This window comes from Haemaphysalis longicornis, unplaced genomic scaffold (assembly GCF_048455015.1).
Source record: "Haemaphysalis longicornis isolate Haplotype H1 unplaced genomic scaffold, Haemaphysalis longicornis Haplotype H1 scaffold_1, whole genome shotgun sequence".
NCBI classification, from domain to species: domain Eukaryota; kingdom Metazoa; phylum Arthropoda; class Arachnida; order Ixodida; family Ixodidae; genus Haemaphysalis; species Haemaphysalis longicornis.
The window spans coordinates 224,542,121-224,557,265 of record NW_027526203.1 but is presented as its reverse complement, the minus strand read 5'-3'; the positions used below and the strand labels follow the sequence as shown (position 1 = coordinate 224,557,265).

The window sequence follows — 15,145 nt, the reverse complement described above, 5'->3', positions numbered from 1 at the left end:
GCGTAACGATTTGGACTCTTACTTTGAAGACGTTGGTTTTCGACCAGAGAAAGCTTCGCGTTTCAACAAAACCTCGGAAAGCTCTCAGTGATGTGCAGAGGTGTCAGATAATGTTCAGAAGGGATATTTTACGTTTTGAATTATCGAAATATCGAACTATTTCGCGATCCCCTTGGAGCTTGATATATCCGTGTTCGACTGTAATTCCAATCGCAAAGGGAAGCCCTTTAGTTATAATTAATGAAACTTCTAACTTGGAGCGCAAAGACGCACAATGCGATTGTAGAGTGGTAGAGCATGTCAGCAACTCAATGCTTGAAAAGGCCGCGAGTAAAGCCTGCCTTTATACTTGAAGGCGAAAGCTACCACTTCTTGCTCTAACGAGCGAATGTAGCGGAAGGCCTCCTTTTGGAGTACTTTAAAACTGAAGAACAGATGGGCGGCATTCGATCCGGTCATTACTTCCGAGCGACGGCCGCACTGGTGCTGCGTCGGCCACCTCCTCGTCGGCCACCACTGGCAGCGACACGTTCTACGCTTCTGACCTCAGAAATGGTGCATCTGTCAGCACGCCCCGCACCCTGAGCTCGTATCCACATCGACATAGTCCCCGAAGAAACTTCTGCCATACGTCCGCCGTGGTGGTTTTCGATTGCTTTACCCGATTGAACTTCTCTCTCTGTTATTTTCTTCTGTCCGGAAGCGACGCAGCTAGCTTCGTGTGTAGGCAGCGGGGCCGTATCTATGGCCATATGCCAGGCCCCGAGCTGCTGGAGCGGTAGCGCGTAGTTCGAATTATCCGTGGCGGAGGCTCCTCGCGTTCAAATTAACCGGTTTATTAAATACATAGGCTTCTATGGAGACTTGGGCGGACGAAATCCTTCAGTTCGAATTGTCCGTAAATTCGAATTATTCAGCTTCGAATTAACGAGCTTTCACTGTATAAATATTTCAAGAAATTCCCAAAAAAGGGGTTAGGCTTTTTGAATACAAATCATATGCCGTACTTTAATTATGTGCATTTAAATTTTAAAAAAATCCCCGCATTTTCCCGAGGGGAAGAATGTGAAAGTGCGAATGCACGAGTTGAATTTGCGCGGTTCGGTAATGTTCGCGAAAGAGAGATCACACACACACACACACACAACTACAAAGAAAGAAAGGTGCATTTATTCACAGACACCTATTTGTGTTGTCGTTGTACTTGATTGCTAGAGCGGATCTCAGCTTTGAAATTTCGTGTCAGTACTCCTTTAAGCGGGTGCATTAGCCCTTCTCACGCTAGATTCCTGGCCAATCCCCCACGTGGGTATGTGCCATGTCAGCGGCCAGGCAGCGCGCGCCCATCTCCCCCCGTTGCCAAGGAAGACGAGGAGATTCCTGGCCAATCCCCCACGTGGGTATGTGATGCGGACATCGCCGGTGGACGCAGGTTCAGGGTCGCTTAAGAAGTGCATTGCACTTAAAAGATTCAGTGCCCTTCCACTCTGTCAAGAATGATGGCCAGCGGTGCTGGGCGCAGTCCAAGGGGTGTATGAAACAACGCGCGTTTGTTTGTATTTGCGATTAAGCATACTTCCCAGCCAATTCACTGAATGAAACTTGGGAGGAATGCAGTTTCATTCTAGCGGATAAACATGGGGCTCTTTGTTTCCTTGAAGCGTCGTAGGCGCCTTACTGCTTGTGTGCCACACCGACCCAAACCAGTCCTCCACAGAAGACAGCAGGTTGCATCGAGTCGTGAGACGTCCCCGTTGTAATCTCCCTTATAACAGAACGGGTATGCCAATGGTGAGCGCGGGAAGACCGCCTCCTCTTACCCCCCCCCCCCCCCCTCCCTCCCTTAAATACAGGCATATGCGCGGGCTTAGACGACGACGGAAATGCTGCTGTTGGAGAATTTTGGGCTGTATGGGAACCAGACTCCCAACACGTTACTCCGAAAGAATTCAAGAAGTAAACACAAAAGAAGATGTAGTTATGGTGGGTTTTTCTATGGCAGGGATTTGCTGCAGTGAGTTTATATATGAACGTTATTGGCTCACGTCGAGACTCTAAGCAGGCACTACACTTCATCCGTGAGAATCCGCAGCAACTCGACGAGGTGGAACTTGAGGTGGCAACGGCGGCGGCTGCACGTTATGCGACAGCGGGTTTTTAGCGCCAATTCGTGCTTCTTGGCGCCCTACGCATCTTCGATCCCACGCTTCTTCCTCCGAACGAGCGACACGCGTCCGTCCTAAAGCACGCTAAAACTGCATCTGCTGATAACGGCGATAGCGTCATTCTTAGCCGATTGCGGAACTTGTGGAAGGGGTTTCGGGGGTAGCGAGTGGTATAAAACTTTTGAAGCGGGCGTCGGCGTCGGGTTGGAGGAGGTAAAGAGCGGTGGCGAGTAAACGGCTTCACCGAAATGAGAACTGGAGATTAGACATGTACAGGTCAATTGTAAAATCTATCTACCACGCGATTTTACTGACAGACACGACTTGTGAAAGCCAGTGCACTAACAACTTTGTTGTTAAATTGCTGCACGTTGATCGTTGGTCAAATCATGGTCCTCGAAACATGTCATGCTATGCTGTCATGTGGGAGGATTGGCCGGCTAATGCCTGGAACTGGTACGCATGTGCGGTTCACGTTGCTTCTCTAGAGGGAAAGATATAAACGTGTTTATAATATATTGAGAAAAACAACGGGGAGGAGTTCACAGTCCAAGACCCCTCAAGCTCATTGAGCCTCAACAGCAATCAACACGAGCGGGCGCTGATCATTGATGTCTGAGGTGGGCTGCGGTTTGGCACTGCTACTGTTGAACTTTTTAATCCAACAAACAACTGTTGGACTGTTTTTCTGCGACAGGCTTCCACGGTATTCCGTAGTTCATGATGCGGCCTGCATCACGTGATTTCTTTTCTCTACTTTTTTTTTTTTGTTTCTTTGAACCTATATATCAACACCTAAGTAACTTGTGACTCTTTTTATGCCCTGTTGCGAAACGGTGTAATAAGAAATGCCAGTCGTTCGCACTGTTGAATTAAACGTTCGGACTGCATTCGCAGCATTTACAGAAGGCGACGGCATAAAGAAAGCGATCGGCGTACCGAAACAGAAATGACGCGTAGTTAACAAGCAGTGAACATGTTTTGCTAGGAAAAGTGTGGCGAGACAGTTTTTTGTAGGGCAAAGCCTAAATGAATACGATGTTGCAAAGATGCCACATGCAATGCCAACGAATAATGTTGCCGGTGTCCATGAAACCCTTCGATGAGCACCCGACAGCGCTCCCTCCCTGGAAGTGACAGAAGCAGCTACCTCATAGCAAGAATATCTGCTCCATGACGCTGATGCGCGCATGATAATTGCGGCAATATAAAAACAAAGGGCGGGGGTAGAAAGTTTGCAACTGTTAGCTTTCCACCTGGTAAAAAAGTTATACTTGGTAGACACAGCTCACACTAAACGTTTTTACACCTTTTGACCAAAACGGGTGTAGCATAAGTGGAAAAATGGTGTTGGGAGGCCATTACAACATTTTCTTGAATCTCAGCGCCCTTATTCGTAGCACTGCATCCTTTTTCGGGTGGAAGAAAGGGTGTTGACAAACTTTAGTTGGTAGGATTTTTGCTAGGGTGGGCAACGGCTGTCGACGTTCACTTCGGCGCACGTTAAAGATTCCCAGGTGGCAACAATTAATCTGGAGCCATCCACTGCGGGGCGCCTCATGGCCCAGGTGCAGCTTCGGTGCGCGTTAAACCCCGCAATCAATGAATCAATCGAATCCGCTATTTGTCCATATGCAAAGACTGGTTTGTAACTTTTCAACCTAGAGGGACGTAAGTGAAAGTCAGAACCGTCTAAGAGCATCGTGTAGGTGTACGTTTTACCCGCCGCGGTGGCTCAGAGGCTAAGGCGTTGCGCTGCTGAGCACGAAGTCGCGGGTTCGATTCCCGGCCGCGGCAGCCGCTTTTCTGATGGAGGCCAAAAGCGCATGTGTACGAGATTTCGGCGCACGTTAAAGATCCCCAGGTGGTCAAAATTAATCCGTAGCCCTCCATTACGGCGTGCCTCATCGCCTGCGCTGCGTCGGCGCGTTAAACCCTACAATCAATCAATCAATCGGTATACTTTTTGAAAAGCTCTTGACCGCACAAGCACAAACGACTAGAAGAATGGCAGAAGCTGTGACAGAGAGAAGTATTGAAGAAATTGATTAGTTTTAAGCTGATTTATTTTAGCTGCGAGAGCGTGTATTAAGTAGGATAGAAGGGGAAATGGTGAATATAATTTCTGCCCATTACCAATTCTTCAAAGCACCGACCTATCGAATTTTGTGATCGCTTAAAAATCTTCTCCCTCCGCAATTTACCCAATTAGATTACGGTTAAAGATGGCCATGGATGTTTCTCTCAGGCGACGTATTTGTACACGTCCGACTGTCCCTCTGCTCTCTCGATGTACTCACGCTCTATCATTTTGTCTATGCCGGCTTTTATCGCGAGAACGTCGGGCGTGAAGAGGGAGGAGAGCTGCCTCAGAACCTCCGCCACAAGCTCTCGATGCTCCAAAGTCTTGCGCGCCTTCATGATGCGAACTATGGCGGCCTGAATGCCGAGCTTCCTGTCGAGTTCTACGGCCTTCCGTGAAGCCGCCTGCTCCGCTTCCTCGGATGCCCTCACGGGAACGCTGATGTTGACGTGCACCTTCTTGTTGCTGTAGTTATCGTTGAGGGACACAATCGTCCCAGGCTGACATGTGGCCAGCGACGAAGGGTCCTCGCGACCATTCTCAGGGGTGACGAGCAGGCGGTTCTTCAGCAGAGTTTTCACAACTTCGATGAGTGTGTCCATGCGGATGTCGGTGCTTTCGTGTAGCTGCTGGATTGAGAAGGAAAGCGCGATATTGAATTCCAGCAAAACCACCATCTGGAACATGGATGCCTGAATTATGTGGCTGTTCTTGAAGCAACTCGTCGTCAGCTCTCCGCGGCAAATACTGTGTAACCAGGTGAGCTTTCGCGCGTTGTGCTTGCAGAAATAGAAGGCCGTGAACCACTGTACGCTCTGGCACAGCTCTTGAGGAAGTGAGCACGTTGCCGAAGGCTCTTCAAAGGGCCACCATCCAGCAGTCAGGACCATCGGGATAAATTGGAAGCCAATAGATACACTTCCGCCCGTTACTTGCTTGGTGAATTCCCCGTTTAAATCCCTGCTTAAGCGAACGTCCTGAAGCATACGCTCAAGCTTTGAAGTGTAGTTGATGCCACACGATTGCTTGAATCTAGAGATCATACTTATTTCCACTTCGTGACTGATCGACGTTTGGTTCACAAGTCTGTCCGCCAGCATCTTCGAGTACAACTTTTCGAACGTATCCTTGTCCTTTATGTACTTGAACAGAACAATGACCTTATCGAGGTCATCCTGGATGTCCGACGTGTTCTGGTTGTCGTAGGCCTTGTTAAGGAGACCGCAGCAGTACTGAACGAGCAGCTCTGAAGATTTCTCTGACGAATTGACCCGCTTTGTGACAGCATTGTTGTTCACAAGGTTTTCGCACGCTTTATCTAGAGAGAAAATAAAATCCGCATGGCTTGCGAATTCTGTGGTTATGAGCTCTCTGTACTTGTTATGAATCTTCAGCAATGTTTCTACGTACAGAACAGGGTCGTGAAATGCTTTATTGCCAAGGATCTCCATCGTTGAACACCCGTCAGCCACAACGTGTTTTTCGAAGCACTCTCGCAATCGCCTGACCCCATATGACGCACGTGATACGAGCTGGAATATTTCCCCAATTTGGCACTGCCACTGGGATTTAAGCAGATTCTGAAATTCTTCGCAAAATACGTCCAGGTGTTCTTCTATCAAAACTTTCTCGCAAACCTTAACAAGAGGTTGCAGCGTCGATTCGTGCATGCAAAGCATCACCATCCTTTTCTCATCGCTAAGGCAAACGTAAACCCTTTTTACGTACTCCATCACACTGTTGCATCTGAGATAATCCGAGGTTGCTCTTCTGTAGAACAACTCTGAGGCTTCCAAAAAGGCGTCCTCGAACGTTGCTTTATACACCGACAGGCAAGCACTGTTCGCCGTCGGATTTTCCTCATCTATGCCAATCTCCACGTACGAAGACAGAGCGAGGGTTAACAGCGTTGTGTCAATGTCATCTCCGTTTCTCCACTTTTCAATCAAGCGTAGCACCGAGCTTGTTAGCTGATCATTTAACGCGGAACAGAGGCAGCGCTTCCACGAAATTATGGCCAAGTAATATATTTCGACAAATTGCTTACTGTTAATGGCCCGCATGCGCTTTACCCAGGTGCGGTTGATGAACGAGCAGATTCCGTCCAGCACCCTGCTTGAAATCTTGTACTCTTCCCACGCACGAACGTAGAAACGCAGAAAGTCTTCACCCACCAGGAAAGTTCCATCACTGGAGAGACTCTGCAGGTGGCTCTCCAGAAAAGCGGCGATGCGCGAGTAGAGCTCCACGAATAGCGACTTGTCCAAATTGTCGCGTGGCCTTCTTATTCTCTGGAAGAGTGGCACTGAGCTCCATGGTGGGCCGGACATGTACTGGCGTACGCAGTCGTACAGCTGCATGTACCGACTTCGTGACATGCCAGCTCGGCTGCAGGTGTACGCCTGCTTCATACCTTCCAGCAGATCGGCCCATATATCGTCCCTGTCGCTTCTCTTCCCGGATTCGACCGCGCATTCATTAACAGGCCCACTGTCGGACGCCATTGTTGTTGTTGTTCCTTCACTATATTGGCGCATACCCAATCAGGGGATCGGCCAAACATCAGTCGCTAATTCGAATGAGATTGCTGCCTAGGTGGACGATTCGAGGAAAAGTTAGAAAATTTTGGAAGCTTTTTTCTTCTTGTGTTTGAGGAATCGAGATTGGAAATTAGGCAATATTGAAACAAAATAAATGAAGAAAGAAAGAAAGAAAGAAAGAAAGAAAGAAGAAGAAGAAGAAGAAGAAGAAGAAGAAGAAGAAGAAGAAGAAGAAGAAGAAGAAGAAGAAGAAGAAGAAGGAGGAGGAGGAGGAGGAGGAGGAGGAGGAGGAGGAGGAGGAGGATAATAATAATTTAAAAAAAACGGCAATGGATACGTTTGGAGGGCTCTATTGAGGTTCCAGAATAAGATACGAATTAGGTTGTGAATCTTTTGGAATTCTCTATGAAGCGCAGAAGAGCAGAACAAACATCCCGGCGGCCATATCCAGTTTCTGAAGCCCCAAATGATAAAAGAGCCAGCACTGATAATGCCAACCCCAGGCGATGAAGCGGCACCTCAAGGATGATGATGATGATGATGATGATGATGTCCTCAAATTTTTTGGCAACCTCAAGGAGCTGACGTCTGAGGTTTGAAAATCGTCATTTCGCCCTCTTCTTCTTCCTCCGCTGCTGTCACTACTTTGCCCCCCCCCCCCAAGAGTGTTGATACTCTGTTCCGAGATGGGTACAAGCCAGGCACTTCCGGTGCAATGCAGATTTAAACGTGTCGGTACGTCGCACACAGCCGACCTCCACTAAACCCGGAAGCACACTTCATACCTGTCAACACTGTTTAGCAAAAGGAAACCGTTGGGCATATTTGAGGCAAAACATCAATACATAACTGCTATTTGGGGTGTTCGTTAGCAGGCAAAGAAACGCGTTTAAGAGCATATTTTACCCCAAAACACGAAAAGGGCTAACGCCGGGGCATTGGGCTCGTGGCTCGCCACAGTAACAAAAGATCCGAACAAATGGCGTGGCAGCAGCGCGAAGGCGGCAGAATTGAATTGAATTCGGCAAACCGCTATTGTGCTTATTATTTTTCAGAATACTGTCAATCCCGGAAGGGATTATTACAGAAGGAGCATGTCAATAAATTGGGTGTCATTTAAAACAACAACAAATAAGTGAATCGCGACAATCATACACAGATAATATGGACCACGCTATGTCGGGGTGAAAGCAAAAGAGCGATCATATTCCGTTCGCTTATCGAACATAGCAAACTAACAATTTCAAACTGGACAACACAACGAAACATTAGGCGAGCGAAAAGTGAAAAAAAGTAAGCAAAGGGAAAGGAACGAGCTGAATGCGAAATTTGTGCGCAGCGCGAACTGCACAGTATTCTCAGTCAAGCGGCATACTGCTGCGTCTAAGAAAGTAATCGCGTGATCAGCAAACGCACGGCGGCGCACGCTACTCTGCCGTTATCTCACAGCACGTCACTGCCGCCGAGAAGGTTGTTGTAGATCGTGTTTGAACCTCCCGCGCAAATGTCCCGTGGTTAGGATGAGCCCCAGAGCAGGAGGAGCGTCGGCGAAAGTGTGAGGGGGAGGCACAGAGAGATGACGCCCTAGCAGCACGTGCCGCCCTCTTCCTCACCCCTCACTAAACGCCCGACGAGAGCCTCGTTCGGGCTCAATATACTTCCCTTCCCTCACCCTTAAAGGGACCCTGCAACACTTTCGATAAGCGCTTTCACTCTTTCCTTCGCGTCTGGAACCACTGCGAAAGTTATTGCCAGCACGGAGCGGCACTGCGTGATTTGCTCGTCGCACCAGATACGCCTTCCATTTATGCTTTGTTTTTGTGGCTTTTTTTAAGTTGCTATCGAAAAGGGTTTATTGCTGCAACTGAAGGAACACCGGCCACCAGCCGCTACATGGCCTTAGGGATTTAATTCGAGCCGTCGAAGAATGTCAAGACCGGGAAAGAGAGAAAAAATCTTTTGAGCCAATTTGCAAGTCATCTCATGGGTATACAGCAGTAATTTTTGGCTGAGGTACTTTGCGACCCACTAATCTAAGTACTGGGTGTGTTGGGTGACTACATTCTGCAAGCAATTAGGATTTCAAAAAAAAAAATGTTAAAAGAAGTGTGCCGTTTTCTTTCTGACTTCGCTCGCTCGTTCGGTTGCGACGCCGTCACCATCGCCGCCACGAAACCCCAGCAGCAGCCGCAAGTGTGCTTACGCACTAAAAGCGCACATTCGAGAAACAATACAGTCCCGGTATATACAGGAAGGGTTCATGCACTCATTCACACAAACAAATATTAACAGCGGAGCTGTTATGCAAGCCGTAAGTTCGGTGTTGCAGAAAAAATACCAAGAAAATGCGGAGTGCTCGTAAGCGCGTGCCTCGCGGCGACAGCCGAGTCCCCGGCTCGCGCAGTGGCTTTAGCAAAAGAAAACGGGAAGGAAGCTCACACTAAGGCGTAAGCCTTGAAGGTAGCGAAGCTATACGCAACCTTCACAACCATCACGACCGTTTAAATTGACGTTTGCAGCCGGCATGCTTCTTCTGCGCTGCTGCAATGACCTTTACTCCATCATTGTTGCTGTAAGTGGGAGCTTGCTTCATTTTTTGGAACTAATAACCATTGGACATCACCTTGGAGGGACGTACGCTATGACGAGTCTTTCTCGTTCCGAGCAAGTGTTGCCAGGATTACGGCGAATGCTGGAGTATTTCTCGTTCCGAGCAAATGTCACAATTACGGCGAACGCTGGAGCTTTTCTTTTTGGCCAATCTTGGCCAATCTTCCTACGTGGGTATGCTTGGCTTGCAAACGTGCGCCAGGGACGCTGGGAGGTCGCCGCGAGGCACGCACACACGAGCACTCGGCATTTTCTTGGTTTTGTTAACCGTCGAGCGGTCGCCGCGAGGCCCGGGCTCACGTGCTTGCGCTCACGTGCACGTGCCCGGCAAGTTTTTGGTATGTTTAAGTGCGGACACAAAAAAGAACGGTTTGATAAACAGCTTCGCTGTTAAAAAAAAAAAAACTTTAGCGCTATCGTCATGCGCTACTGCGCATGTAATGCTTGGCATGAGGAACACGAGGATATCGACGGATATGACGATGACTACTATTAGCACAATGGAAAGCAACGACGGAACATGTAAATAAACAATTACAAACTTGTAGAAATGCGTGGTGATGTGTCCTTCAGTGTTCACGTGTAAAGAAATCCTGCAGCTTCGCTATGGTTCAAGCCTTGCGCGACATAGTGCAAGCTTCGCCGGTTGAGCTGGTGGAAGCCTAGAGTGCTGAGGATGACTTCGCATCCCCCACTCGCCGCGAAGCAGACGATGACCTCTTCGATGCGTATGACAACGTTAACTAGCACCGCAACTATGCAGATAAACAATGATACGGAAACTTAACTACGTACCGGCAATGCTCACCTACAACAGCTTCGCCATTCAAGTCAATTGCGCGTGAATGCAAGCTTTGCTGAATTTTTGTTTTGACCAAGGCGCTCCCAAACCTTCTCGCTTGTTGGCTGTTCCATGAAGGCACTATCTAGTGCGTTCCATTCTGTCATGGCTCACGGAAGGAAAGAATAGTAAAAGAAATTGTTCGCAGAAAGATAATCCACCATTGTTAATCTGTGTTTGTGTCGTGTTTATCTTGTACGATTGAGTGTAAGAAATGATGCGGCATTTATTCCCAGCTTGCGTTGTATCGGCTGATACAAAAACTTTAGGCGGTGAAGCTTTGAGCGAGCTTCAAGCGTCACAAGCTTAGCGCAACGAAGCAGAGTGGTCGGGGAGTCGGTGCGTCTGTATGTGTTAAAAATGAAGCGGATATCCTTCCGCTGTATTCTCTCATAAATTACAGGCTTAAGATGGCATTCTATAGCAGTTCACTTCATAAAAAACAACAAAAGTGCTGCCGTAGCTTTTTATGTGGTATTTTTATATTTGCGTTGTAAACACAAATTTACTGAAGATCCATTGGTTTATCTTTAAGAATGCGCCAGCATCTCGTCCCTCTTTCACGTGAACTTCAGGCTCGGCTCGATCCGCAGTCCGCAACGCCGCGTTTCTCGCACGTCCTTCGTACACCGTGCCAGCCGTGCTTAGCGCTAAAACCCTTTCAGGGGCGACACATTGGCATTGGCTGCTAATTCCTTCTTTTGTTGCCCATCAGCACGGGCACGTCGTGTCCGCCTTCCTTATTGGTTCCTCTTTTGCCGGCCTGCACTGGCTGCCCACTTCATTTTACAAGGCGGGCAAGCGCTGACAGGAGCTACGGCACAAGTCGAGACAGAGGTGCGCGCAAGCTCCGCTCCGCGTCGCGGGCCGCGCTTCAACTTGCCGTCCCCCTGGCAACGTCGGCAGCGTTGCGAAGGCATCGCTCGCTGCGCGCTCTCTCCCCTCTCGCTTTCTCTGCTTTTCTGTCGCTTGCGCTCTTGACGGATCGAAGCGAAAATTGGGCCTACTAGGCCCACCTGTTGCTCGAGCAATAATAACCAAACTCGCTCACCGAAGCATTTCAAACTTTAACAGCTCTGCATGTCATGGCTTTATTTTAGTTTATATCAAGTTTTACACCCAATCTTTCTCCTCGTGCTGTGTAATCTACGAATTCTATAACCTGCATGATGTTACGAGTCTGATGCTTTGCACTTTTTTCTTTTTATTCGCTGCACTGCTGCTTTCGGGCTTTTACCCACAAGGCTTGTACCCACAAGGGAACGAAATCTCGACTCCTACCTCCACCACCTCGTCTGCATTGCTGGCCCTGAGTGGGCTCGGCAGCACGACCAAGATGGGTCGTGCTAATGTTCCCCACATCTTTCTCGTGGAATTCTTCGGCTTCTGGTGCCTGCAGCTCGTGGATCGCCCTTTACTGTTCGTCCATTGCCCTGCTACCGCTGACCTGCTCGTTCCCCGCGCCTGTCTTCAACTTTTGAGCCGCCATCTGGATCGACTGACATGGACCCACAGCCGCAGTCGGACTGATTGCGCATCCTGGCCAGCGCAGCCCCTGCAGCAGCCCAGACCTTATCTTCAGCCCTTTGAGCTCTCCTGGAATTGCCCTAGTTTTAGGACCGCCACTGCGCAGACGCCTGTTTGGAATCGCCTTAAAAGGCTGGACCGGAGCAGCGCAGCGTGGGCTCGGCAGCACGACAAAGATGGGCCGTGCTAATGTTCCCCGCATCTTTCTCGTGCAGGTAATAAACACTAACTGCCTTTTTACAAAACTAAGTAGTAACCGCTGCCTTCTCGTGCTGCCGAGCCCAGGCTGCATTTGTGTCAATGTGTATGACTGTGCATGCGTTTTACGTGATCTTTTAATGTTAACCGGTGATATTGAAACCAATCCCGGTCCTCCCGATGATGCCCCAACCGATGCCCAAACCGAAATAATAAACATGCTAAAAGAATTACAATCCGGTCAGACAGCCATGCTCGAGCAGCTGAAATCTATTAAAATGACATTGGCCGATCATGACGAAACATTTACCGAAATAAAAGTTCGGCTAGACAAGATCGAGGCAGCCTATTCGTCTATCGAAACTATGAAGTCCGAAATTAGTGAAATCCAGACAGCTACCAATGAAAGTACAAATGAGCTTAAAATGCTGACTGGCCGGATTAACGATGCCCAAAACCAATCGCGGCGAAACAACCTCGTTTTTTACGGAGTGAAAGAAAGACCAGCAAAATGAAACCTGGCTGGAGAATGAAAAGACAATGATTGATATTAGTAATCGCCTCCTTAAAGTAAACATCCCGCCCAGTGAAATTGAGCGTGCTCATCGCATTGGGTCCTTCCAACCCAGCAAATGTAGGCCCATTGTTGTGAAATTTTTGCACTTTAAACATAAGGATAAGATATTGAGCGTGGCTAGCAAGTTTAAAGGCTCCGACTACAGCGTCGCTCAATATCTTTCAGCGCGCACTCACCTCGCCCAAAAACGCCTCATTGAGTTTGGAAAGGCCCAAAACCTTACATTCAAGTTACGGCATGAAAAAATTGTCGCAAATAACAAAATCTATGTATTTGACCACTCCACCAATCAGGTAGTTGAGCAGAATTCCTAGCACTTCCGTCATACAGAAGCGTGCAACAGTTCCAACTTCCACCCCATCGATGCAGCTTGTCGTTCTTGCTTGCTAATGTCCGCAGCGTTGTCCCCAAGCGAGATTCTTTGTGCAGTCTATTAAGTTCAACCTCGGCTAACGTTTTTCTACTAACCGAAACGTGGCTAAATTCGCCAATCAACGGCAGTGAAATCTTGCCGTCCGTCGCCAATTTTGACATATTTCGCAAAGATAGACCTGATAGCTCCCGCGGTGGCGGTGTACTTATCGCCACTAACCGTAATCTGCGTTGTTCACCAGTGAAAATCTCGTCTCCATTGGAAATTATTTTGCTCAATTGCAATGCTACTCATCAACGCGTCCTAATTGGTGTCTGTTATTGTGCCCCTAACAGCGACAGCTCCTTTACTACTTACTTCTTACTTACTTTACTACTACTTACTTTACAACTTTACTACTTACTACTTACGCTACTACTTCAGGACGCCTTAAGCACATTGAAAGCGAAATACCCAAACAGCCCGATTCTTCTTTTTGGAGACTTTAACTTCCCCTCTGTTGACTGGTCCGATCCTGCTTCCACGCTATCGAAAAAAAGCGCCGATAGTGATTTTGTAAATGCCTGCCTCACATTTGGTTTGTCTCAACTGGTGACTCAATCCACCCGCATCACAGATAATTCTTCCAACATTCTCGACCTCGTTATTACCACCGATGCTTGATGCTGATAACGTTTTTTCTGCCACTTGCCACACTTGCCTGCGTGGCCTTAGCGATCACATGGCTGTACACACAACATTTTCTTGCAACATAACAAAAAGCAATAAAGCAAAAAAGATTATCACACTATACGATAAAGGTGATTACGACAGTATAAACGAGGGGCTAACAACACTATTTGATAGCTTCTCCACTGGCTTCTCACAACGCTCTCTTGAATCAAATTGGTTGCTTTTTAAGACAGAGTTGCAACGCTTAGTACAACTTTACATTCGTAACATCGCAATAACGCAGAGAGCGGGCTCCCCATGGTTTACTGCATCACTTAAACATTTAAGTAATAAGAAGAAGCGTTTGTTTCGAGTAGCCTAAAAATCTAACCGTAGTTGCTCATGGGAAAGTACTCTACCCTCTATGCTTCAAACTGATCCTAAGCGCTTCTGGAAAACTATAAATCCAGATCAATCTAATTTGATAGCCCTTTGCAATGACTCTGGCTTTCCGGTTCCCGACAACGAAGTTCCTCATATCCAGAATGCAACTTTTAGTGAAAATGTTACGAATGAACCCCTTGAAAAACCTTCCTGATGTACCGGCCTTTGCGCACCCGCCAATGAACAACATAATTTTCGAACCTCACGGAATAGTAAAGGTAATTGATTCGCTAAAAAATTCTTCATCTAGAGGAATAGACGGTATTAACGCCAATGTGTTAAAAAACACTAAATATACTTGTAGCCTTTTTCTTTCACTCATTTTTCAAGAATCTTTAGACACCGGCTGCGTACCACGCGACTGGCGCGCAGGTAAGGTCATTCCTGTCCATAAAAACAGAAGTCGGTCATGCAAAATAATTACCGCCCAATTTCTATCACTAGCATTTGTTACAAGGTAATGGAGCACATTTCATACTCACACACGCCGCGGTGGCTCAGTGGCTAAGGCGTTGCGCTGCTGAGCACGAGGTCGCGGGTTCGATTCCCGGCCGCGGCGGCCGCTTTTCTGATGGAGGCGAAAAGCTAAAACGCCCGTGTGTACGAGATTTCGGCGCACGTTAAAGATCCCCAGGTGGTCAAAATTAATCCGGAGCCCTCCACTACGGCGCGCCTCATCGCCTGCGTTGCGTCGGCGCGTTAAACCCTACAGTCAGTCAATTTTATACTCGCACATCGCTACATTTCTAACATCTGTGGAATTCTTTCACGCAAACCAGCACGGCTTTCGTAAAGGTCATTCGTGTGATACACAACTCGCTCTTTTTCTGCATGATATTCACTGAAGTCTCGATCGCAATATACCTACTGATGCAATTTTTATTGATTTTGAGAAAGCATTTGATAAAGTTCCCCATGCTCGCCTGCTACTGAAATTTTTACCCCTAAATCTTCACCCGTGTGGTGTTAACTGGATCCAGGGTTTTTCTAACATGCCATGTCAATTCTCATTCATCATCATTAACACCAGTACTCTCAGGCGTACCGCAAGGTACGGTCCTGGGACATCTTCTCTTTTTGATATATATCAATGATTTGGCTTCTAAAATTTCCTCTGGCATTCGTCTCTTCGCAGA

The 15,145-nt window shown here is 47.8% G+C and overlaps 1 protein-coding gene across 1 annotated transcript; it reads right to left on the bottom strand.

The window, feature by feature from the left end:
* Positions 1 to 4,409: 4,409 nt before the first annotated feature.
* On the bottom strand, positions 4,410 to 6,752 carry LOC144157972 (cullin-1-like). Its single transcript, XM_077688680.1, has 2 exons — positions 6,296 to 6,752; positions 4,410 to 5,566 (listed from the first exon to the last, which is right to left on the bottom strand). Exons 1-2 carry the CDS (start codon positions 6,750 to 6,752, stop codon positions 4,410 to 4,412), a joined length of 1,614 nt encoding a protein of 537 aa, XP_077544806.1.
* Positions 6,753 to 15,145: the final 8,393 nt, after the last annotated feature.

Coding starts and splice junctions, on each gene's coding strand:
- LOC144157972 (XM_077688680.1), bottom strand. CDS start 6,752: ATGGCGTCCGACAGTGGGCCTGTTAATGAATGCGCGGTCGAATCCGGG. Junction 5,567..6,295: donor GCGCATGCGGGCCATTAACA/GTAAGCAATTTG, acceptor TTTTCTCTCTAG/ATAAAGCGTGCGAAAACCTT.